The sequence below is a fragment of the Leucoraja erinacea genome, chromosome 28 (assembly GCF_028641065.1).
Source record: "Leucoraja erinacea ecotype New England chromosome 28, Leri_hhj_1, whole genome shotgun sequence".
NCBI lineage: Eukaryota > Metazoa > Chordata > Chondrichthyes > Rajiformes > Rajidae > Leucoraja > Leucoraja erinaceus.
The window spans coordinates 27,590,187-27,617,263 of record NC_073404.1 but is presented as its reverse complement, the minus strand read 5'-3'; the positions used below and the strand labels follow the sequence as shown (position 1 = coordinate 27,617,263).

Sequence of the window (27,077 nt, the reverse complement as noted above, 5' to 3'; positions counted from 1 at the left end):
CAAATTAATGAGAGTTCAAAATAAAAGTTCATTGCTCCTACATTACACCGAACAATGAATTAAAGTTTTAGTCAAATACAGTACACCTGAAAAAATCCTGTGTCAAAAACAGATTTTCTATTAAAATTAACTTGCTATACTTGTTATTTTTAAAAATCAAGGCGCATATTTCCAAAAAGTGCGCTGTTAATAAAAGTCAAGTGTTTATTCCAATAAATCTTTCTCCAAAATACAATTCTTTAAAAGTTTAATTTTATGTTTAATCTAAAATGCCCTAGATAAATCCTCTTCCCAAACTTTTCCTAACTTGGCTTCAAGTGAACGGCCATGATTCAGGCAACATTATCGGAGCATGATGAAGGGTTGTTGCTGGAATGTAACAAATGTAACAAAAATGTGTTGCATTTTTCAGTGTGGTTTCTGACCAATGCTTCTTAAAATGGCGATTGAGTTCATTTGCTGTTATGTCTTTAGACCTTAGACATACAGCGTGGAAACAGGCCATTCAGCCCACCGAGACCACGCAGACCAGCGATCACCCCGTACCCCAACGCTATCCTACATAATTGGGACAATTTATAGTTTTTACCGAAGACAATTAACCTCCAAGCCTGTACGGCTTTGGAGCACCTGGAGAAAACCCACAGTTACAGGGAGAACGTACAAACTCCATAGAGACAGCACCTGTAGTCAGGATCGAACCCACGTTTCTGCCGTTGAAAGGGAGCAGATTTACAGCCGTGCCACCCTGTTAACTATATCACTCATGAATCATCTTGAAGAATATTAGCTTATTCTAAAAAAATAATTATTATGGGGAAAATATTAAATGTTGTCAATTTATTTAGCTAAAATATATATATATATATATATATATTGTATCTATAGCTTATGGTACCTTCTGTAACTTAATGGGAATTGTTATTACCTACAATTCACAAACTTCAAACTTATTCAATTTTAACATGAGATAATTTCAGTGGGTGTCCCGATGCACTTTTTAATGGTGATCAGACATTTAATTCATGAACTGTAATTGTTAGCATGTGGAATTATTCAGAGTACTCAACTCATATTTGAGTTTGGCCACTGAATGTGAGAACCAGGATGGAGGGTGTTTCATGGCCATCATTGGTTCCTACGAAATCAGAGGTGATGGTGGTGGTGGAGGCAGGAACAGTAACTACATTTAAAGTGGCCTGTGGACTGGGACTTGAATGAGCCGGGCATAGAGGGATGTGGCACAATGCTCCACATTGACACAATGGGCCAAATCGCCTGGTTATGCGCTGAACACTTCTATGTCTCGAAATGACTCGGATAAATGTGTTTCAACAGATTTGACTTCATCTTTCTACAATCTTTCCACGACAGTATGTTGTCACTGAGTGGACACAAAATGCTGCAGTAACTCAGCGGGTCAGGCAGCATCTCTGGAGAGAAGGAATAGGTGACGTTTCGGGTCGAGACCCATCTTCAGATATTGAAGAAGGGCCTCAACCCGAAATGTCACCTATTCCTTTTCTCCAGAGATACTGCCTGACCCGCTGAGTTACTCCAGTGTCTATCTTCAGTGTAATCCAGCATCTGCAGAACCGTCGTACATATTAAAAGCACAGACCTGCACAAAGATGCAAGTTACTTAAACGCAACTGAGAACAACGAATTAACTTATCCATCGGTTCAACAACCAAATGAAAACCTGCAATTGTATTGAGGGGAAAAAAAATCCCAGTTCTTGGCAAAATTAAAATATAGAACTCCTAGCTTTCTCTCATAAACAAGATGAATAAGCCATTTTTTGTCACAACAGTTGGCAAGATATACATTGTAAATAATTATCCTCCAAATTAAGCCAGTGAGTGGGTCAAATAAAGAACTCAATTATACACATTGCCTTTCGAGCGTCAATCTGTACAAGAGCAAAATCAATTCACTAATTGTAATTGTGGGAGGGTATGTGTTTCTTGTGCTTAAACTGCTAAATTGCATTCAAGTGAGGCTATTGCTCTGAAGTAAAGGAAGCAGATCCTCCATTGTCTAAGCACTTAAATAAAACTGTTTCTAAATGAAATTCAGGTGTGCTGATTTGAGAACAATACATTTGACCATTCACCAACTTGTAAAAGCCAAGGACAAAGCACGATACGACTTTGAAAGTCTATTTTGTAAACTTAAGCCAAAGAAATGAAATAGATACAGCATGAATCGTTTAAGTTTATGCCAAGGCGAAGATAAACCACATAAGTGTTACACAAAGGATTAAACTTATCAATCGGCTCAAGAAGCAAATTTGTGATGCGCATTCCACGTATTATGCACACATTATATTTAGTGCCAGTTTATAGTTTTCTTTGGTGAATTCACACAGCGCATCACTCCTGCTTGGCTCGGCTCTCCTGCTCGACAGGCTGCATGAACTCAGCAGTGAACAAGGCTTCTGCGTAATCTTCACATGCATCCTGGAACTCAGTTGCAACTTCACTCAATCCTCCTTCCATGAGCTCTTCAGACAAGCTGGACAAAAAGGGGATAGCACATCAGTAAAGTCTATAACATTCGGTTATAAAAAATGGTGGTAGGGAAGAAGCTGCCACTGAACCTGGATGTTACAGTTTTCAGACTCCTACACCTTCTTCATTCTTAAACACTCTTGCATTGTAACACTTGGCACAAACTCAATGGGGGCAACAGTAAGTAGTTAACATTAGTTTAGTTTTACACGAAGGTAGACACAAAATGCTGGAGTAACTCAGCGGGTGAGGCGGCATCTCCGGAGAAAAGGAATGGGCGACATCTCGGGTGGAGACCCAAACGTCATCGCCCATTCCTTCTCCCAATAGATGCTGCCTCACCTGCTGAGTTACTCCAGCATTTTGTGTCTACCTTCGTGTAAAACTAAACTAATGCACAGGCAGCACCCGTAGTCAGGATCGAACCTGGGACTTTGGCGTTGTAACGCAGCGACTCTACCGCTGTGCCACCGTGCCGCCCATATTAAACACATATTAAAAAATGGGCATGAAACCTGAAACAACATTCGATTGATTGAATCTGCACTTTAAAAATGACTACCGGTTCATTAATACATTATTCTGCACAGAATATGATAATTACTTGTAGTGTATTAATGTAGTGTATGAATTACCTTTCAGCAATTAACCACGGGTTAAACTTTCCCACAGGTTCATGCGAGATCATCTTTAGGTAGAGGTTGAATCTTTCACGATAGTTGTGCATATTCTGAACCAATTTTGGAGGAACGGCAAGAACAGTGCCACTCTGTCCGTGCTTGGATAGCCTCTGCACCAAAGGTTCCAACACCGATGCAGGCTCCGGCCTGCCACTGCATTCCAAGTCATCAAGAGGTCTAAATTCAAGCATGATAAACGTTATGACAAAATTATTTTTTATTAAAGTAGTTTTGTGTCTATAATTTTGTGCTAGTTATAAAAGATGTCTCAATGTAACATGATAATTTATGACACATGAAATCAGATTTCTTGTCTTCTCTGTAACTTCATGCAATTTATTTTTACCAAATTAATTTTTACGATATAATTTTATGACGAGTTTTTTTTAAACGTGTCTGTTCTTGGTTCGGTTTATTGTCACGTGGACCAAGTTACAGTAGAAAGCTTTTTTAGTTTAGTTCAGTGAGACAGTGCAGAAATAGGCCCTTTGGACACCGACCAGCGATCCCTGCACACTAGCACTATCCTACACACTAGGGACAATTTACAATCTTTACCAAAGCCAATTAACCTACAAACCCGCACGTCTTTGGAGTGTGGAAGGAAACTGGAGCACCCGGGGAAAACCCACGCAGGTCACAGGGAGAACGTACAAATTCTGTACAGACAGCACCCATGGCCAGGATCAAACCCGCGTCTCTGGCGCTGCAAAGCAGCAACTCTACCGCAGCGCCACATGCAGCCCTGTTTTCACCCATGCTTTCAGCCATGTCCCCAGCCAGTTGTTTGAACAGTTAAGTCATATTTTTAAAAAAATAAAAAGAATATATTAAGAGAAACTAATCAAGCGAGGGGGGAAACTTTGCAGGAAGTCAATAGACTACAATACAAAACTGGGAAAGTTATTTTGCCTAGTTCATGAAAGAGCTTGCTCATTTTCTACTTTCAAGTTGTAACAAAGAGCTATAATTGCAACAGACCTCAGGCTTTAGCCTTGGTCATTATACTGAGGTGGAAACATAAGTAATATTCCCATCTTAATTCTTTAATACCGGCGACCCCTTCGTTACTGAGGTGTTGCGTTCTTAGAAAACAGTCTGTATCACAATTTTCTGTAACACAATGTTCATCCATGCATGGTCATAGAGTCATTCAGCGTTGAAACAGGCCCTTTGGCCCAACTTGCCCATGCCAACCAACATACACTAGTCCCACCTTCCTGTGTTTGGCCCATAGGCCCATATCCCTCTACACGTATCCTACACGTCAGGTCATTTTTGGTCAAGAAACAAAACTTGGAAAAATAGGAATTTTGTGGTTGTTTATTTAGTTCCCACCCCCCCCTCCCCCAAAATTAATATTATGAGAGAATTTTATTTTTGTATCCCAAATTTTTGAGAAGTGAATTGTGAATATTATGAGGGCAAGTTTACATTATCCCAACAGCCGAAATGCAGGGGTTCAACTCCAACAAGTGTAGAGAGGAGGAGTAAGATGTTTAATAAATCCACTACAAGTAGAAACAGTGCAATTGTCACAACTCACTCAGCTTCTGAACACCTTGGATCCATTAGGTCTATCATAACGTCACCTGGCACGACGCTTCTGCTTATCCTAATTGGCTGTGGAGCACGCGGTTGTGTGTCGATCAGCACAAACTCTCTTTCTGCAAGAACAGATATATTCATAGAACATTTTTCAGATGGCATGTCAACATTGCGTCCATGGCGGAAAACTTCGTGAACACATTTTGGTTCTGCATTTTGTACGTTCTAGGAGCAGAATTAGGCCATTCGGCCCATCAAGTCTATTCCGCCATTCAATCATGCCTGATTTATCTTTCCCTCTTAACCCCATTCTGCTGCCTTCTCCCCATAACCCATAAATGTACATACAATATCCAGAGAGATGCTTGAATCCAGATGAATCTTAGTAGCACAAAACCTAGTATGTTAATCAACAAGTTTTAACTTTTATAAAGGCAGGAGTATTTAAAAAGCAAGACAGAATTTTTAAAGTACCAATATTATTGATAGTGGTTTATTTGAATAGATCTGCGCAAAAGACATATGCTACAGATGGCAGTCAAAAGTGCTTGAGAAACTCAGCGGGTGCAGCAGCATCTATGGAGCGAAGGAAATAGGCAACGTTTCGGCCCGAAAAGTTGCCTATTTCCTTCGCTCCATTGTATTGTATTCTTGTATTGTATTCAAATTTATTGTCATTGTCTCAATTTGAGACAACGAAATGAATTTCCCTTACAGGCAGTATCATAAAAAAAATCACAAAAAAAGCACACACAAATAAATAAATAATAAAACATATTAAAAATAAAATTGAAATTGAATTAAAAAAAAAACCAAAAAAAAAAACCAGATATATAGAGGAGATAGATGCCAAACTCCATAGATGCCAAATACAGCAAACAGCTCTGAAGATAATGTCGGCACCTTTTATTTACATAAATCTTTTGCACAGAGTATAAAAAGAGTATTACGGTTAGCCACCTTCTATCTCCTCTTTATTCATGTACTTTTATAAATATGACTTGGTTTTGCATTGCTTCATGCATTGCATTTTCTCCAGATCGCCACAAGCATTTCTACAAACTGTCCCGACCCAAACCCATACTACTAGCTAGAAGTAGACACAAAGTGCTGGAATAACTCAGCGGGTCAGGCAGCATCTCTGGAGAAAAACGATGGGTGAAGTTTTGAGTTGGAACCCTTCTTCAGGCTGAAAGTAGAGGGTGGAGGGGGGGAGTGGGAAGAGGGCGAAAAGCTGGAGACGAGAAAAGACCAGGACAAATCAGGGCCTGGATAGAGTGGATGTGGAGAGGATGTTTCCACTACCGAGAGAGTCTAGGACCAGAGGCCATAGCCCCAGAATAAAAGGATGTAATAAAATGCTAACTAAGGGGATCAAGCATGTATTCAGCAACACATAAAGAACTGGCTAGGCTACATTTTCCAGGAATACGATCAAATACAAGTTGGTTTGCTGTCTAAGGAGAGATCTCCTGCTAACTTTGTTTCAATTTTAATAATAGAATAGCTACACATTCTTGCCCCAGTTCCAACCTCTCCCCAGTCTGTGAAAATGCCGCAGAATATCTGAAAAATATCAAATTCATAAGAAAAAGGACAAAAACCAATATCAGGACTGCTTATTTGGCAGGTAACAGATATTTACATTTTATTTCAGAAGGAACTGCAGATGCTGGAAAAATGGAAGGTAGACGAAAATGCTGGAGAAACTCAATGGGTGAGGCAGCATCTATGGAGCGAAGGAATAGGTGACGTTTCGGGTCGAGACCCTCGGGTCTCGACCCGAAACGTCACCTATTCCTACACTCCATAGATGCTGCCTCACCCGCTGAGTTTCTCCAGCATTTTTGTCTCCCTTTTACATTTTATTTGGTATGTACATAAATATTTGGTCGCCCTTGCTTTCTCTCTCCATCTCAACCCCCTTCCCTTCCCAGTTCTCCCACTAGCCTTACTGTCTCCGCCCATATTCTTTCTTTGTCCCCGCTCCTGACATCAGTCTGAAGAAGGATCTTGACCCGAAACGTCACCCATTCCTTCTCTCCATAGATGCTGCCTCACCTGCTGAGTTACTCCAGCATTTTGTGTCTACCTTCTATTTTATCCAGCGTCTGTAGTTCTTTCTCAAACAGATATTTACAAGCAGTTTAACATCAAGAATTTAGATGGAATTTAACTACACATATCTTGTATATTCTGCTTGAGCCACCAGTCAGGCTACATGGCACAACACAGGTCAGCACCGTGACATTGGAACCATGCAGTCGAGACGAAAGGCTTGCTAATACAGGTAACTCACTGATTCACACAACATTATTACCTTCCTTTCCTTCCTCAGCCCAGAAAACAGGATCGGAGTATTCAATCTGACACATTCTTCTGCGAACCGACTCTTCGTATCTCTAGCAATTTATGGTAAAACGAGGAGAAAAAAAGTGTTATAAAAAACCCCCAAAAAAACCCCAAATCATCATTTCTTTTAATGTATTCAACAATGTGACAAAAAGGCTGTTTCACTTGGGGGGAAAAAATACAATGGCATGCACCTGAATTTAAGAGTTGGAGTTTCTGCTTGAAAGCAGAACAATATGTTTCTCTCGAACAATGTGGATTTGGATAGAACTCAAACCATTGATGTCGTGCACAGGAGCCAGCCGAATGGCCCAATTCTGCTCCTAGAACTTATGAATTGTGAACTTCAGAACAAATCAAGGGCACCATTAACAGGCTTGAAGAACAAGTCATTTGATGGGAAATACAAGGAAATAGTAATAAATAGATTTTTTAAAATAAAAAGGTCAACGTATATTTTAGGCATTCAAAAACTTAGCAATGACAATGGGAAATAAAATAATAAATGGCAAGTAACCTGGTGAGCCTACGCTGTACTCCCTCAATAATAGCAAGAATGTCCTTCCTCACATTAGGAGACCAAAATGGCACACAATATAGTATAAGAGTACAATAGTATAGTGTATTAGTATAGAGTACAAGTATAGAGGGGGAGATGTCCAACTGTTAACACTTGTAGTTGCATCTTACTGGGAAGCCAAAAAGTTAGAACATTCCTGATTTTTAAATAATTTTGTTTTGTTAAAGCAAGATTAGCTGCTAAAAAAGGTTTTAAACTGCGTGCCTGAAATACAGGAATTAATTGTACATATCCATGATGCTGGTATGACAGAGGGTCTGAAGGAGAATATGGTTTCTAAATCTAGTGTAGCAGGTTGTCATGGGGAGGTGAATCTAATGAGTAGGAACCAAAGAGACAAACTAAATGGAAGATAATTACCTCCATTTCTTCCATCCTTTGCAGCATGATCTCCAGCGTAGGGCCGTCTTGCATCGTCAAAGCTTCTGAACGAACCTTTGCTCTCGAGTCCAGACTCAGTAATTCTTGCGCTGTGTCCTCCAGCAGCTCATCCAATATCTTCTCACCAAGGACGTCAGCACTGGCTGCAGCCTGAGGGATCATCACCACTGTTGGCATTAGTAATCACACTCGGACAACGGGAGAGTTTACTGCAGTAGAGCAAAATCACATTTTTAATTCTACTCACCCTATCAGCAACTTTTAACGATAGATGTTGTTGTAGTGAAGAGCTATTATTTCGAGCTTTCCTCTCCCAAGAATCACTTATGATCTGTTGTATAGAAATAATCACCGTCTCAGATAGTCTTTCAGAACCACATTTCACATGGAGTCACTCGCGCAGTGCCGTGGCTAATTTGGGTGCTTTAGGCATCTGAAGGTGACTACCATGTACCGGTACGCAACAACAACATACAGCTCTCAGCATTTTCTTGCTGTAGCCAAAGACAACAAAAGGGGTTTTCAATCACCATTCAACAGAGGAGTTAATATCAAAGAGACTTTGACCAATTTATTTGAGCACATTGCTGGGGGCAAAATAAACTTTCAACAAATCATGCATAACACAACTAATAACGTAACTCACTGTTATTTCATCGCACGTTTGTGTTTCTACAACTATACTATGGCTCAAGTTTCCAGCAATTTCCAGTAAATTAAATATGTAATGCTAAATGATGCAACCAGCTTATATTTTGAATTGAAGATAGGCACAAAATGCTGGCGTAACTCACTGGGACAGGTAAAATCCCTGGAGAGAAGGAATGGGCGAGAGGTCTGAAGAAGGATCTCGCACCCAAAACATCACTCATTCACACTATCCAGAGATGCTGCCTGTCCCGCTGAGTTACTCCTGCATTTTGTGTCTATCTTCGGTGTAAACCAGCATCTGCAGTTCCTTCCTACACATTATATTTTGAATTGATGTTCTGCTTAACTCTGTTGGTCCTGTCAGTTTTTGCTCCCGTGTCATTTTTATTTCTCAAAGGAATGAAAATTTGTTGTGAATTGTATTTCTTTGAATGTCTAATGGCAAGCATGTTAGCATACAAGCAATTTTCCAGTCTAACTTCAGAGGCTTGCCAACATACCCATGAGACTGGCTTTCCTAACATTCCAACCTTTAGTTTCGTGCAGAATTGCATTTCTGAAAGTTGAGAGATGTTTCTCTCAACTTACTGTTGAAACATAATAATGTGGAGATATCACATGACAGACTCAATAGTATTTTGATAGGAGAAAGTAACAGGAGCACATACAAAGTCAGAATATTTAAACTATAACAATTGCTCCAACTCGAGGTCCAAGTCAGTTTATGAAATTAAGTATCTTTACCTGTGCTTTATCCAGCAAGGGCTGAAGCCTCTCACGAATTTCCTCCTCTGCTTTCTCAATCAATTTATTGGGGACTGCAGTTTCAGACCTGAATGAAGAATTGTTACTTAACTAATCATTTAATGGTCATAGTAATCTAACCACTAAAAATATAATCAGGTGTAACCACAACACCAACAAGACTAAGGAGTTAGTGGTGGATTTTAGGAGGAGATGAACACCCCTGTCTCCATCAATGGTGTAGATGTTTAGTTTACCAAGGAGTACAAATAAGTTGGAGTTTACTTGAACATGAAACTGAACTGGTCCAGGAACTCCGAGGCCGTGTACAAGGAAGGACAGAGCCGCCTGTACTTTTTGAGAAGGCTCTGCTCCTTCAACATCTGCAGTAAGATGCTGCAGATGTTCTACTAATCGGTGGTGGCCAGTGCCATCATCTTCGCTGCCGTGTGCTGAGGCAGCAGGGCGAAGGCCGCGGATGCCAATAGAATTAACAAGCTCATCTGGAAGGCTGGCTCCGTCCTGGGAGTCGAGTTGGATTCATGGGAGGTGGTCCTGGAGGGGAGGATGCTCCTCAAACTGCGGAGCATCCTGGACAATACAGCTCACCCCCTCCATGACACACAGGTCAACCTGAGGAGCACCTTCAGCAACAGACTGGTTCCACCAAGATACAGCACAGGAGATCCTTCCTTCCCTGTGGCTATCAAACTGTACAACTCCTCCCCCTTCTGTCGTGGGGTAGACTGAGACTGACTACCCCCACGCCCCTCCCAATCTTTGCACATCCCCCAAGCCTTTCCACTCGTCATTTTAATGTTGACAGATCATTTTCCCTCCTGGGATAGATAAATTTATATCATATTGCATCGACATGAAACGTCACCTATTTCTTTTCTCCAGAGGTGCTGCCTGACCCGCCGAGTTACTCCAGCTTTTTATGTTTAACTCCACTAAATGTCCTGACTCCCCTCCCCCCCCCCCCCCCCCCCCCCCCCCACCCCCCCCCCCCCTCCAATCATCGCACATCCCACATCCTTTCCACTTGTCACTTTAATTTCACGTTTCATGTATCTTTTATTGTTGGCAGATTCATTTCCCTCCTGTGGTAAATAAAGTTCTATAGTATGGCATCGCAAACTGTGAATCCGATTTATAACTGAAGGTGGAACAAAATTCACATAATCCAGTCTGAAAGTCTGACCATTATTTCTTTAAAAGCATTTAAATGGCCCACATGGAGCCACAGCAACGTGTCATTTCTCCTTATTTATAGACATAGTCACACAGTGTGGAAATAGATCCTTCGACACAATTCGTCCATGCCAACCAAGATGCCCCATCAATGTGAGTCAGATTTGCCCGCATTTGGCCCATATCCCGCTAAACCTTTCCTATCTTTGTACCTGCTTTTTAAATGTTGTTATATTTCCCGCATCAAAGCACCTCTCTCTATATGAAAATGTTGCCCCACAGGTTTTATTAAATCACACCTCCCTCACCTTAAATCTGTGTCCTCTGGTTCTTGATTCTTGATTCTCCTTCACTAGCTAAAAGCATTCACCCCAACTATTCCAATTATTTCAGGAAAAATGTTTTTCAAAAATTTAACTCAAAATTAATTTGCTAAAAATTTAAGGAAAAAAAAATCACTATAAAAACCAAAATGAATAATTTATTAAAAGGGTTTTAATGCTTTAACATTTAAGTCGTTTGAGCCATTTAAATCTTAATGTTGGGTGGTTTTAACTTAAATGTTTCTGAATGTTTTGGATGCATTAAATTAGTTTTAAGGCTTTAAAATCTTCCTGCCACATCAATGGTATGACAATCAGCTGATAAAATGGGTTTTTTCTACCTTTTTGCAACCATCCATATTTTATCATGGACAGCCTCTTGCTAAAGGCTCATGCAAGCTGGGAGATTGTGAAGGACAAGTTAATTTAAAGCAAAACACAGCTGGAAGCCAACATCACAGAGCGACTTTTCTTGCAAAATAAATTAACTCCCTGGTACTCCATTTAAAAAATAATTAAGGATTCAAAGAAAGTGTGTACAAAATCATGAGAGGAATAGATCGGATAAATGCACAGACTGTCTTGCCCAGACTAGGGGAACTGAGGACGTAGGTTTAAGGTGAGGGGGGTGGGGAGGGGGCAAGATTTAATAGGACCCTGAGGGGTAACTTTTTCCTTTTACACAAAAGGTGGTGGCTAGGTAGAACGAGCTGCCGGAGGAGGTTGTTGAGGCTGGTACTGTCGCAACGTTTAACAAACATGTAGACAGGTACATGTATTGGACAGATTTAGAGGGATATGGGCTAAACGCAGGCGGCTGTGACTAGTGTAAACGGGGCATCTTGGTCCGTGTGGGCAAGTCGGGCCGATGAGCCTATTTGCACGCTGTATGACTCCATGTAAGTCTACTTGCCATTTATTAAGATCTATACTAAAATGTACCTTATTTTTTTTATTCTGTCAGTTTCTTGTTGGCAGATTTCATTCAGTTCCCTCATCCTCCGGGCAGTCTCGATATCAAGCCATGTCAACCTAAAATTAGTTTTCATTAATCAGCTGCAGACAAGACCTTCAAATGGAAATGAACACACATTCCACACAAAAATAAATGACTAAGCTCTGAAATAGATTTCTTTAAGTTGATTGTTTAAGAAAGAACTGCAGATGCTGGAAAAATCGAAGGTAGACATAAATGCTGGAGAAACTCAGCGGGTGAGGCAGCTTCTATGGAGTGAAGTAATAGGCGACGTATTGGGTCAAGACCCTTCGTGGTCTCGACCCAAAACGTCGCCTATTCCTTCGCTCCATAGATGCTTCCTCACCCGCTGAGTTTCTCCAGCATTTTTGTCTACCTTCCTTAAGTTCTTAGGGATAAATATCGCCAGAAATTTACCCTGGACCACCCACATCAAAGCAATGGCCAAACAAGCATGCCAATGCCTCTACTTCCTCAGAAGGCTTAGGAAGTTTGGCATGTCACTAGCAACCCTCACCAACTTCCAAAACTGCATCGTGGAAAGCATTTTATTGGGATGCATCACAACATGGTTTGGGAACAGCTCCATCCAAGACTGCAAGAAATTGCAGAGTGTGGACTTATGTCAGACCATCACACAAACCAACCTCCAGCATAATCGAGGACCAGTCTCACCCTGGTCATTCCCTCCTCTCTCCTCTCCTATCAGGCAAGAGGTACAGAAGTTTGAAAATGCATATCTCCAGATTCAGGAACAGTTTCTTCCCAGTTGTTGTCAGGCAACTGAACCGTCCTCTCACCGACTAGAGAGTGGTCCTGACCTGCTATCTACCTCATTGGAGACCTTCAAACCATCTTTAATCAAACTTTATTGGACTTGGCCTTTAATTTTAATTTATATCATATCGCATCGACCTGAAACGTCACCTATTTCTTTTCTCCAGAGGTGCTGCCTGACCCGCCGACTTACTCCAGCTTTTTATGTTTAACTCCACTAAATGTCCTGACTCCCCTCTCTTTGCTTTAATTTTAGCAATTAACTAAGTTGTACCGCATGCTTTGGTAGCTGTGCTGCATTCTTCAACAGTAGGAACCATGCAGGGCAGTTTAAACTAATCTAAAATAAAAGTATTATGAGGCTTCTTGCACCCACACTTCAAACCAGACGATGAATGGTCCATTGCATTATTTAATCCACTCATGGGAGACCCTCGGACTACATTTAATCGGACTAAACCTTGCACTAAACGTTATTCCCTTTATCCTGTATCTGTATACACTGTGGATGGCTCGATTGCAATCATGTACAGGTTTGCGACTGACTGAATAGCACGCAACAAATGAGCTTTTCACTCGGTACACGTGACAATAAACTAAATTCATCTTTTCCTCCTATTCTCTTGCATTTGCAGCCAACTTGATCCGAATGTCATGATTTTGTGCGGAAACCTTTAATGCTTCTTTCAAGTCACTAACACAGAACTGTTTAAGAAGGAACTGCAGATGCTGGAAAATCGAATGTACACAAAAAATCTGGAGAAACTCAGTGGGTGCAGCAGCATCTATGGAGCGAAGGGAAAAAGGCAACGTTTCGGCCCGAAACGTTGCCTTTTTCCCTTCGCTCCATAGATGCTGCTGCACCCGCTGAGTTTCTCCACTAACACAGAAGGTTGCTTTTGTGTTAGTGAACATGGTACAAGATTGCAGAGGTCAATATTGGACTTGAAGTCAGAGCATTCTTCACATGAACTGATGAACAGGTAGAAAACGGTAAAGATTGAAGGGAAATCCCCAAAGCCTTTTGCAAATTGAACATGCAATAGGAAAACAAATCGCACTAAATTGAGAGGACAACTGAGAAGAATGATGAAGTCAAGGTGGTGGAAGCAACATGGCCCAATGACTTTCTTCATTTGTGATCCGAGCTGTCTGTGATCAGCGCCCTCACCTGATTGCTTCGCTCCCTGCAGCAGCTTGTCGGTCTTGCTCCATCTCCTTCAACAAATTAGTTTGACTGCTCTCTGTAGGAATAGATGGGTGGCCTCCCAATCTTGGTCTCTGTTTCTTCAGTGGGATTCTAAAGGATTATTTAAGAGGTTACACATCAGGTGTCAAATAATAATGTCAAACCTATTAATAGCAATTTTACATATAAATATGAATATATACAGCATTTTCAAGGGGATCTGAGGGCAAAGCTTCAGCTATCTGGAGGTCACTGGCAGAGGAGATGGTGGAGTCAGATACAACCAGCTTGTTTAAAAGACAATCAGACTGAAGCATATGGACCTAGTGCGGGAAAAATGGGATTTGTGTCGATGAGCCAAAAGAAAATGCAGCGTGAATATGCTTGGCCACAGCTATACTAGTTGTACAACTCTTTCGACTGCGTGATAACAAATTTGGATCTTCACTGTTCATAACAATTTTCTTTCAAATAATTAGATTTAAGACAGATCGACTGTAAAGTTACAAAGATGGATGTGATAACGATGTTTCATTTTACCAATGTCAGAAAATGTTTTTGCCCCACCAAAGCCCTCAGCTTAAAAACTTCTAGAACATTCCGAGACAATAGCACGTCCAGGGTGGATCGAGAGGTCAAAATGTATCACTCTGGATGCAAGGAAAATGCTGATGCGTGCACAGAAGCTTGCCAGCAGCATGTAGAGAACAACCGACTAACAGGTCAGCACCATCCGACTCAATGTTTAGTTCAGTTTAGAGTTTGGAAACAGGCCCTTCGGCCCATTGAGTCCGCACCGACCGGAGATCCCTGTACATTAACACTATCTGGCACACACTAGGGACAATGTTTACATCATACCAAAGCCAATTATCCTACAAACCTGTGTGGCTTCGGTGTGTGGGAGGAAGCTGAAGTCCTGTGAAAACCCACACAGGTCACGGGGAGAACGTACAAACTCCACGCAGGCATAGCCAGGATCGGACCCGGGACTAGTGCTGTATTTGCGCTGCAAGGCAGCAACTCTACCTCTGCGCCAAAGTGGTTACTTACTGTTTAGATGACATAGGAATAGGGTTCGGACATCCTGGAGTCAAAGGAGGCTTGCTGTCTTTAACTGGTGCCGGATTCTTTTTTAGTTCTGAAGATACCGTCGCTTTCTGAAAGCAGGTACGGATTGCAAGTGTCTTCTTCTGTTTCTGCTGCTAAAATTCATTCCATAAATTAAAATAAATACAAATGTGAACAGTAATGGACTAAATTTCTTTATCTTTCAAAACAAGGCAGAGGTTGAATACAACACTAGTTCAATCATTATCTGCAGCTTACGTATGGCAGCAGCACTCCTTTCTTAGTGGGTATTTTCTCGGTAGCAGACTTTTTCACGTCTCCAAGGCGCTGTAAGGTTTCTAATCCAGCCCTCAGTGCAGCATTCCTATCAGGAGTTGGAGGGTCTTCCTGCTGCTGCTGTTCCAGACGGGCTGACAGGCACTCTCTACTGCTCTGCTGGGGTCTGGAATATTCAGGAACAAGCCAAGTTTCATCTGCGCAAAACATTTATTATAAAAGAACATTTTACTAAACTGTGAACAGTGAACTACACAATATTTTTATCATCGTTCTTCAAACAAATTAATACTTCATTCATGTGAAAATTATATTTTTTCCTTCTCTTTCCCAAACAAAATATCCACATTTAAGAGCATTTAGACTTTACTTCGGATTTTAGAGATAGAGTGTGGATTCAGGCCCTTCGGCCCACTGAGTCCACACCGATCAGCAATCACCCCGTACACTAGTATCATCCTACACATTGGGGGCAATTTACAATCTTCACCTGTCAATTAACCTATAGACCTTTGTCTCTGGAACTATTGCATGAAAATGCTGAGAACTATATTCTGTAATCTGGATCTTTCCCTTTGCTCTACCTATTCTACTTCAATGGAGAGAGCGGAGAGGCAAGGTTCATGAGAAGTAAGAGAAATTAACATTCATACCGCTGGGTTGTAAGCTGCCCAAGCAAAATATGAGGTACTCTTTTCTTCAATTTGTGTTTGGCCTCTCTGACAGTGGAGGAGGCTCAAGGCAGAAAGTTCAGTATGGGAATGGGAGGGGGAGTCAATGTGTTTGGCAAATGGGAGATCGCGTGGCCACAGGCGGACTGAGCTAAGGACTTCAGCAAAACAATCACCGGGTCCGCGCTTGGTCTCGCAGATATATAGTCCACACCTAGAACAGCGGGCAGTACTTAATACTTAACTTAATTAATGCTTAAACCATGTAATGGTCTTGTCACAGCACAATTTATGTGTTTAGTTTTTTTTTAATACTTTAGTTTAGAGATACAGCACAGAAACAGGCCCTTTGGCCCACCGGGTCCACGCCCACCAGCGATCCCTGCGCATTATCACCCACTAGGGACAATTTTTACATTTACATCAGGCCAATTAACCTACAAACCTGTACGTCATGGAATGTGGGAGGAAACCGAAGATCGCGGAGAAAACCCATGCAGGTCACGGGGAGAACGTACAAACTCCGTACAGACAGCGCCCGTAATCGGGATCAAACCCGGGTCTCCAGCGGTGCATTCGCTGTAAGGCAGCAACACTACCGCTGCGCCACCGTGACCGCCACCGTCTTGTGCCAAATCATGTTACAAAAAGTCAAAGTGTCGTAATTTAATAGTGAACTAGAGTGTTACAATCGTCTCGCAAATGCCAAACATTTCTAGCACCAGCAATCATCCAGACAATGCTGCCATCATTATAAATCCCTCTTTTTCCTTTCCCATTCCTCTTATTCGAAGATACTAAGAAATAGTTGTACGACTTACCGGTCCTAAGTGGGGGCAATTCTTCGGGAGCAGACAAAACATTCTCCTTGACGATGGGTGATATTTGCCCTCCTTCAGCAGAGCAGCTTCTGTGCCGACCCGAGGATCTTTTTCTGCTTGGTGCAGAAACACATTGGGCTTTCGGTGGCATTGCATTCGACTTCTCTTGAGCATGTTGCTTCCCAAGCAGCGAATCCAAACCCTAATAAGTTCACAAAGTAAAACATCTTTGGTCTCCATGGCAAGAAGATACACTCCTACATAATCCACGTATATCCAAACACACCATCCATGATTAGAAGTAGTACAGCAGCTCTGCAAGCTGGAGATAACTACGGGGGGAACGTGGAGAATGAGAAAATAATCTACCGCTCTGTTCACCAGTTCATGAAAAAACGTTTAGACTTTTACAATTTATTACGGAAACATTATCAAGTCATAATGAAAGGGGCGTAGCAGTAGAGTTACAGTAATAGACCCGGGTTCGATCCCGACTACGTTCTCCCTGTGATCGCGTAGGCTTTCTCCGGCTGCTCCGGTTTCCTCCCACACTCCAACGACGCACAGGTTTGTAGGTTGTTCAAGAAGGAACTGCAGATGCTGGAAGATCGAAGGTACACAGAAATGCTGGGAGAAACTCAGCGGGTGCAGCAGCATCTATGGAGCGAAGGAAATAGGCGACGTTTCGGGCCGAAACCCTTCTTCAGACTGATGGGGGGTGGGGGGGAGAAGGAAGGAAAAAGGGAGGAGGAGGAGCCCGAGGGCGGGGGGATGGGAGCAGACAGCTCGAGGGTTAATGACTGATGGGGTTTGTAGGTTATTTGGTTTCAGTAAAAGGTATAAATTTTCCCAAATGTGTGTAGATAGTGTTTCCGCACTGTATCTCTAAACTAAAAGGTTATCTGTTATGATCAGAATTTACTGGGAGAGCAACACAATGATATCTATAAAGTGTAATTCGCTGTTTTAAGTTTTAGTTTTAACTCCTCAGCACCAGTGACCCCGATGCGATCCTAACTTCGGGTGTTGTCATTGTGGAGTTTGCACGTTCTCCCTTTGACCTCTGGGTTCTTCCCACATCCCACGGGCATGTAGGTTAATACGCTGTAAAATTGCCCCATATATGTAGAGAATAGATGAGAAAGTGGGATAACATAGAACTAGCATGAACAACGATCAATAGTCGACATGGACTCAATAGGCTGAAGTGTCTGTTACCCTGCTGTGTGTCTAAACTAAACTAATAAACAGAAAAAAAACTATTTTATTGTTAAATATTACAAGCACACCCTCATTTCATCATTTTTTTCTGCGCCATAAACTGCCCGCGCATTTAATTCAGAGTTGATGATGAAACTGATGATACATTTAACAAGAGTACATGAGTTCGTACATCATGTCAGGAACCTATCCATTCAGCAGATTAGAAAACAAAATATTCAACAATTAAATTGATATGCCCGATTCCAAAAGATGTCTTCTTTTCCGCATTTGCTCATTGTTTAACTAAAAAGATATCAAAATGAAATGCAAGTCATTGGGGAATTCGATTATGCAGTACTTTGAATACCTTAGCATTCCCAGAATAATTTGCACTGGTTAGTAAAAATCTTCAGAAAGAAATTGCACTAAGCAATATCGTTTTCTCAGATATTTCCCTACAATAACTTAAGGCCACCCTATGATGACTTAATAAAAACTGTTCTGCATTAAATCAGACATTGCACTGCCTTGGTCCTTTTGACTCACACAGAGAGTTGTGAATCTGTGGAAATCTCTGCCTCCGAAGGCAATGGAGGCCGTTTCACTGGATGCATTCAACAGTGTTAAGATAAAGCTCTTAGCTGAATCAAGTGGTATGGGGAGAAAGCAGGAAAGGAGTACTGATTGTGGATGATCAGCCATGATCACATTGAATGGCGGTGCTGGCTCAATGGGCCAAATGACCTACTCCTGCACCTATTGTCTATGTATCTATGTAACTTCATTTTTCATTTTCAATTCACCAATTTATCAAATTTAATTTCAAGTACTTTGAATGTGCCTTGAGGTGCCAGTATTAACGTATAGTCTTCAAGTTGGTCCCTAGTATCTGTCATTATTCGTATTTTCCTCATGATGGTATACTTTATTAAAATTTTTCTTTTGGCTGTTTCTTCCATCAATACAGATTTTACCACTAAGATCAACATTCCTTGCTCTTCATACCTACAAGCTGTTCTTTCATAACATTGTTAGGCAGGAGACAGATACAAAGTGCTGGAGTAATTGAGCGGCTCAGTCAGCATCTCTGGAGAAATGGGATGGGTGACGTTTCGGATCAGGACTCTTCTTCAGGCTGAAAGTATATACTTTTAGTGTGACGAAGGCTCCCGGCCCAAAGCATTTCCCCAGAGATGCTGACCGACCCGCTCGGTTACTCCAGCACTTTGTGTCTATCTTCAGTATATACCAACAACTGCAGTTCCATTCTACATATTGCCAGACAAGAGTTAGGAGGAAGAGTAAATTGGGAGCGACTGTTATTGGGCAAGTCCATATCCGACCAATAGGAATCATTTAAAGACCAGCCGGTCTGAGTTCAGGATTGGTATTTTCCGAGCAAGAGGAGGGACAAGAATGGCAAGATAAGTGACCTTTGGATGACGAGAGAGGCTGTAAACCTGGTCAAAAAGAAAATGGAAGCACACCTAAGGTTCACGGACCTGAAACCAGATAGGGCTTTTGAGGAATAATAAAAAAGCAGGAAAGAACTCAAGCTCTACTATAAACTCAAGTAAAGAATTAGGAGGGCCAAAAGGAGCCATGAAATGTCATTGGCATGTCAGATTATAGAGAATCCCGAGGCTTTTTATTACAAACATTAAAAACAAGGGGGCAAGGACAAAGAGGATAGGGCCTTTTGAACAAAATAAGAGGGAATTGATGCTTGGAATCCTCTATGTAGGCAACACACTAAACTAGGAACTTTATGTTATGCAAATTGGGAGTTGCACAAATGACTTCTTTTCCCATCCCATCCCATCCCTAATTTAGTCAGCAACATTGCTGAGAATAGCTGAGCTAGACAGAAAGAATATAAGACATTAAGATGAACATGAGCATGCCGGAAGATTGTAGTCTACATGTTGTTCAGTAAGGTCATGCAACTAGTCCACAAACATTAAATGGGCTCATCAATTGAAACCAATTGAAACCAATTTGGTGAACTGCGCCCAAAACTACCAATCATTATTAATCAATTAATAATTAACCAATTGCTTAATCATTAATTGATTATTAATTAACTACTTAATTATTTAACCATTAACTAATTGATGATAATTAATAATAATTAATTAAGGATTAACAATCAGATTTTTGTTAAACGGGCAGAAGGGAATGTCAAGGTTTGTCTCTGTGACTGGACATTGCAATCACCAGCGTGCCACAGAACTCTGCTGCGACCCTGCAGCATTTACATGCATTTCACCCGAGTGCAGGAGCTGCGGTTATCAAGTTCATAGTCGACTCAAAAATTGGGTGTGTGGTTAATAATGAGAAGGGTAGTTGGCTACAGAACAATATTGTCATTGGATAGAGGAATGACAGATGGAATTTAATCCTGAGAAATGTGTGGAAGGACTAACAAGGCTAGGATGTACATATGGTAGAACCTAGAAAGTACCTTGATTTCCCCTGAGCAAAGATGTTTGTGATATACGAAATTTAAGAGGGGCAGGATCGTGTCAGATGGCAAAAGAAGCATCTGTTACCAGAGATAGGGGGTGATTGCTGGTTGGGGCGGACTCGGGGGGGGGGGCCATAAGACCCGTTTCCACGCTGTATCTCTACATTCCTAAATTAAAGCTTCACTTTAGAGCTTTAACCATATTAGGAATATTATACCTCAATTGGTTTTCACTCTAGACTTACTTCGACTTGTTGAAGGATATCAACAACTGTCTCCGGCATGGAAGAGTCTGTGTCATTTTCTAATCTGGCAGAACAGAGAGAAAGCTGCCGAATCAACTGCCCCAGATCCTTGTAGTAGGCAGGAATGTGCAGCTCGGATTGCCCGGAAAGTTGACCGACAAACATCTGTAAGGCACGGACGGCACCTCTGTGTACGGCTGCTAACTGGGACATGGCTTGAGACTGAAACACAAATAAACTGTAACCATATCAGTCAGTGGCATTTCTGCAAGAAGTGAAAACACTAAAGTTACAGTGGGTAGAATTATTGGCTTATTTTCCCAGGCTTTAAAAAAAAAAATTACCAACATAAAATTTGACAGTAGTCCAGTCACTACAAAAAGGAATTACACTCGAGGCTGCACTACATTTTCCCACCCGACACATTAATTTTGCCACAACAACAAGTTTTTCCTCTTGCAAAATTAGGTTTACTTTTTTTCGAATGCTAGTGGCCGATAATAATGCACTGAGGGAAACATAGTTCTCTGGGAGTTAGGTGAACAGAAAAAGCAATGTCAAATCTCCTTTGAACAAGTTGAAATATTGAGAAAAAGGGACACAAAGTGCTGGCGTAACTCTGCGTGCCAGGCACCATCCCTGGAGAACATGGATAGGTGATGATTCGGCTCTTAAGTGATAGGAGTAGAATTAGGTCATTTGGCCCATCAAGTCAGCTCAGCTATTCAATCATGCCTGATCTATCTCTCCTTCCTAATCCCATTCTCGTGCCTTCTTCCCATAACCCCCGACACCCATACTAATCAAGAATCTATCTATCTCTGCCTTAAAAATATCCATTGACTTGGCCTCCACAGCCTTCTGTGGCAATGACTTCCACAGATTTACCACCCTCTGAACCCTTCCTCTGACTGGGGTCCGATGGACTCTGATTATGGATCAGACTGATGAAACATTATGAAAATTACATTGAAACAACCAAGGAGGAAGTGCTACCTAGAATGGCTGCATTCAATAGCACACCAGGAGCAGCAAGCAAAATGGAGGAAAGCATTATTTATTATTTGGATCATTCCAAAAAAAAAGTAAGAAAATATATTTTCACATCAACAATGACAGCCTCAAGTGCCAAGTTTAATTTGCTGTCCGCTGCATAAATGCAGCAACTTCACATCTTTAACTTGATGCAATTCAATGATGAGGCCAACAGCAAAATGGTTATATTTTGCCAACCCAATGATGGAACAGAACAAATTGGATACAAATTTTAGTTATTTGATTTCTGCCAGCTGGAGGTTGCAGCAACATGAATGTATAAAGTACCACCATTAATCACACTATTACGTTGACAGAAAACAAATCAGGGCCAATATATATGCTCAAATTTGTTTTTATTAAAGTTTTATTATAAAAGTTATCTCTGCCCTTGAAAGAAATTTTAAAAATGCAATTAGGATGTGATACACATTCCTTTTATATTAATATGAATACAATTTAAATTTCTGACCTTTTTGGTGTGTTTCACCTTTTGTAAGCTTTGTTTCTCTACAAGTTCCTGTATTCCGTTTATCTTAATGGAACAAAGTTTGTCAAAGATAAAAAAAATTGCATTAATGGGATGAAGGTCTTGTCCAATTAATATTACAATTTCTAATTTATTCATGAAAAATATTCTTATATACATTCAGAGCAAGTTTTTAATGAAACATTTAATTCCAAATATAATTGTCAAAACAATTCTGAAATATAATATTACTTTGCAAAATTCTGGTTAATGTTAATAATATCCTATTTAGTATATTTAACAACATTTAAACTACAAATTTTAAATATCCAATAAAGATTCAACTTCAAATGTATAAAACAAAAGGATACAAAGATTAGGGCTTTTGCTGCAAACTACAGCAAGGATACAGGCCCTTTGGCCCATCGAGTGCATGCTGACCATCGATCATTCATTCACACTAGTTCTATGCTATACCACTTTCGCATCCACTCCCTACACACTAGGGGCAATTTATAGAGCTACTGACCTACAGACACACACGTCTTTGGGGTGTGGGAGGAAAACGGAGCACCAGGAAAAATCTCATGCCGTCACAAGAATGACGCACATACTGATCACAGACAGAACCAGAGGTCAGGCAGTTGTTGAACCAGAAGCTTTTATACAAGCATATGGGTCATTTAAGTCAGAACATTTTTTAATGTAAAGAGAGCTGCAATATTCATTTACAAGAAATACATTTGGATTATTTTTTTAGGGAAATTACATGGAACTTAATGGAAATTGCTCCACTCATGCCTCACGCTGCCTCGGCAAAGCCAGCATTATAATCAAGGACGAGTCGCACCCTGGCCACTCCCTCTTCTCCCCTCTCCCATCAGGCAAAAGATATAGAAGTGTAAAAACGCACACCACCAGATTCAGGGGCAATTTCTTCCCAGCTGTATCATCAGTTATCAGGCAACTGAACCATCCTACCACAACCAAAGAGCAGTGCTGAACTACTATGGACGATAGACAATAGGTGCAGGAGTAGGCCATTCGGCCGCTCGAGCCAGCACCGCCATTCACTGTGATCACGGCTAATCATCCACAATCTGTACCGCATTCCTGCCTTCTCCCCATATCCACTGACTCCACTATCTTTAAGAGCTCTATCTAACTCTCGCTTGAATTGGCCTCCACAACCTTCTGAGGCAGAGAATTCCACAGATTCACAACCCTCTGCGTGACAAAGTTGTTCCTCATCTCCGTTCTAAACGGCTTACCCCTTATTCTTAAACTGTGGCCCCTGGTTCTGGACTCCCCCAATCTGCCTCTTTGATGACCCTCGGACTATCCTTGATCGGACTTTGCTGCCGATACCTTGCACTAAACATGAATCCCTCATCATGTATCTATACGCTGTAAATGGCTCGACTGTAATCATGCATGGTCTTTCTGCTGACTGGATAGCACTCAACAAAAGCTTTTCACCGTGCCTCGGTACACGTGACAATAAACTAAACTGAAACTGAAATGTCTGAACAATGGACATTCTGCAGTCAGGATTAATTAACTTCCTTTGTGAAAATGAAATAGGCTCTCACTTGCTGCTGCAGAACGTACAGCATCCTCGTGGCACGAGTGGCCTGTTCCTGTCGTTTTACTTGCCTTCGGTGGTCTTCATCAGGATCCAGGGTATCCACAGATTTCCCTAAAATTTAAGTAATAAGTAACTTTTACAAAGGATACATTTACGTGGGCAATAAATACTCAAAACTTATATTCCTGCATGGAATCATAGCCAACGTATTTGGTATTTTTTGGGCGAAAAAAATCCTTTAGCAGATCCAAGCCAGGAGACTCTTTGTTCGCTGGGCACAGAAGTGGATCTGCAATCACACATTACAATCACTCCACTCTTTTCAATCTCTATCCCGACAGCAATATTTCTTACTTTAACTATGATCTGTACACAGTGGATGGCTCGATTGTAAACATGCATTGGCTTTCTGCTAACTGGTTAGCACACAACAAAAGCTTTTCACTGCATCTCGCTGCACGTGACAATAAACTAAACTCAACTCATCTCAACTCCAGTCTCTGCGGGTCACTGCAGGGCAGTGTTCTAGATGCCGCCAACTTCACCCGTATGCATCACTTATCATTCCACCATTCTCGACAGAAGCAGGGATGGTTCAAAAGGTGATTGTTTGATTCCTCAGATAATGAACAAGTCCAGGCTCACAATGAACCTGGACAACCTCAGAGTTGGTCAATAAAGTGGCAAGGAATAATCATGTCGATCAAGTCCTTGGCAACGCCCATCTCCAACAAGGGGAACCCAACCACCACGATATTTAACAGCTTTATTATCAACAAGTTCCTTGGGCTCACTATCGTCCAGAATTTTGTGTCAGGGTGCATCCACTCTGTTTCATCAATCATTTCCTCCACCACCATTTCAATATGGCTACAGAAGATACTATCCACAAGATGTATTGTACCAGACCTTTTCAAAACACCTCTCAAAGCTATGACTGCTACTGCCCTTGGCCAAAGACAGAAGCCTTATAGAAAATGAATATCATCACTTGGAAATATATCACTTAGATTCATAGCCAATTAATCAAAACCCCATACATGCATACCTAATGATACTGTGCGATCAAGATCCTGCAGAAATTTTTGACCTTCTTCACTGTCCACAATGTTTTAGTGTCTTTTTTGATGTCATCTGCAAATATACTATGACGTACATTCTCATCTAAATCATTGACATAGATGACAGGCAATGGGCCCAGCACTGACCCGAGGCAACAAAACAACCTTCCACCGTCGCTCTCTGCTTCCCACCTTCAACGTAATTCATATATTGTCGGCACCTTTGTGGCGACTCTTTTGCGTAGTGTATTGTATTTCACCGAACCTAGCTAGGTACGTGACAATAAAGTATCATCATCATCATCGTATATCCCAGTTGCTAGTTCTCTCTGGTACGATGCGTGGTGTAGATCATTTGTTCATACTCCCACACTTGGAGGTCGTCTTCAGTTTTGGTCACCATGCGTTAGGAAACATGCCTTAAACTGGTAAGAGTGCAGTGAAGATTTACAGGGACGTTGCCAGGACTCCGCGGATTGAGATTGGGCAGGCTCGGACCTTGTTCCTGGACCATAGGAGACGATGGGTGATCATATATAGGTGTATAAAAACACCAGGTGGTTTTTTTTTTTAACTACTTAGAAATGACAGCTCATTAAAATAAAATAAAATCAAACCCAAATGAAAAATCTGAAAATTGCAGCTGCTGGAATTCCAAAACAAAATGAGAAAATGCGAGTTATAGACCCCCACATCCACTGGCTTGGCCTCCACCGCCTTCTGTGGCAATGGATTCCAGATTCCGCTAAAGAAATTCCTCCTCATCTCCTTCCTAAAGAAACGTCTTTTAATTCTGAGACTGTGACCTCTAGTCCTCGACTCTCCCCCTAGTGGATTCCAGCTTCTGAAGTTCTTTGTGTCTCGTGTGGTTCCTTATCAGCTTGTACTGATGATAAGAGACATTTAAAATGAGGGAGAATAAATTTAAATAGCAATTTAAAACATACTTAACTCAGAAATTACTGTTCATTAAAATAAAGAAAATCAAACCAAATGAAAATCTATAAATCGTAGTTGCTGGGATTCCAAAACAAAGAGAGAAAATGCTAGAAACACTCAGTTTCTAGAAACCTATGACATGAATCTGGAGCAAAACACAAAACGTGCTGGAGTGACTGAGCGGGTCAGGTAGCATCTATGGTGGAAATAGTAGATGACGTTGAAGGTTCCCTGTTCAAACTAAAGAAGGGTCTCTGCCTATCTGACTGAGCAATGCATGTATTAGAGGGTTTCAACCTTTCCCTATCCATCATTTAAGAACAGCATGTGCAAGTCCTTTAATAACTTGCTCGCCCCAAATCCAGCTTCTCAGCTGAGGATATCCACTAGTTTTTGTTTCTGTTTGTGAACAGGTCTTTTATATTTGCAATTGAGGCCAGTGACTCGATGTAAATAGAATTGCCCATGGTGGAAAGTGGCCGGTGTAAAGCATAATGGCCAGTTACCAAGTTAATCCAGCTCGAAAGATTGGCCTGATCGAGGTGCGCCTCAGGACCTGGTGCCAATTGCAAAGGTAGAATGGGAGATAAGATGCACCAGCAGTAGGTGGCCGGCACATGTTGTACTTCCACGCAGCAAAGTGCAGGCACAGAAATCTGGATGGTGCTGGCAAACTGAACACTGTTGGCTCCCTCCTGACTGCTGACTGAAGAACAGTACAACACACACTGGCTAGTCATTGGAAATCATTGCTGTGAAGGCCAAGTCATTGGATATTTTTACATTGCGGATTGTCGGGTTCTTGATTAGTAAGGGTGTCAAACGTTATGGGGAGAATGCAGGAAAATGGGTTTGAGAGGGGATGATTGATCATTGAATGGCAGAGTAGATGATGGGCCGAATGGCCTAATTCCGCTCCTATGACTTATGAACATGGTCAAGTTACGACATACATCGATGTTCTGTCTTTCTGTAACTGCCACTTTAATAAGCAAATGGAGTTAATCATTTCTGTGATAATTATTGGAAACATAGCCAAGATAACATTTTCAGCATACCGTGCTTTGGATAAGGTGAAAGAGTGACTTCAAAATAGCAAATGGGAAGTGGGAAGCACATACAACTTTGGACATTACTGATTTTTCCATAATAGGCAGTTTTCATCTCCTCATAATTTGGCTTGGTGAAAATTCATATTCAATAACGTCATAACTGTTATTCTCAAGATATAAAATGGAAAAAGACAGTTATTGGTTTTCTTTCATCAAGCAATTCCAATGCCCTTTTTGCTATCTATTAAACTCATAATGATCAGCATAATTC

At 41.2% G+C, this 27,077-nt stretch overlaps 1 protein-coding gene across 3 annotated transcripts in view; it reads right to left on the bottom strand.

Annotated features, from left to right (window-relative positions):
- Positions 1-2,200: 2,200 nt before the first annotated feature.
- The window catches only part of kiaa0753 (KIAA0753 ortholog), a 28,356-nt gene continuing 3,479 nt past the window's right edge, over positions 2,201-27,077 (bottom strand). For 2 of the 3 annotated variants that reach the window (XM_055658113.1, XM_055658114.1), the window contains exons 4-18: positions 23,759-23,865; positions 22,170-22,232; positions 20,663-20,884; positions 16,748-16,949; positions 15,238-15,452; positions 14,962-15,113; positions 13,891-14,019; positions 11,909-11,998; positions 9,450-9,537; positions 8,302-8,385; positions 8,034-8,204; positions 7,062-7,143; positions 4,740-4,860; positions 3,149-3,370; positions 2,201-2,517 (exon numbers count right to left, since the gene is read on the bottom strand). In XM_055658113.1, the coding sequence (XP_055514088.1) occupies positions 2,376-2,517; positions 3,149-3,370; positions 4,740-4,860; positions 7,062-7,143; positions 8,034-8,204; positions 8,302-8,385; positions 9,450-9,537; positions 11,909-11,998; positions 13,891-14,019; positions 14,962-15,113; positions 15,238-15,452; positions 16,748-16,949; positions 20,663-20,884; positions 22,170-22,232; positions 23,759-23,865 (2,090 nt within the window). In that variant the 3' untranslated portion in view covers positions 2,201-2,375. The remainder of the gene's footprint in view (positions 2,518-3,148; positions 3,371-4,739; positions 4,861-7,061; positions 7,144-8,033; positions 8,205-8,301; positions 8,386-9,449; positions 9,538-11,908; positions 11,999-13,890; positions 14,020-14,961; positions 15,114-15,237; positions 15,453-16,747; positions 16,950-20,662; positions 20,885-22,169; positions 22,233-23,758; positions 23,866-27,077) is intronic. The other variant, XM_055658115.1, reaches the window with a different exon arrangement.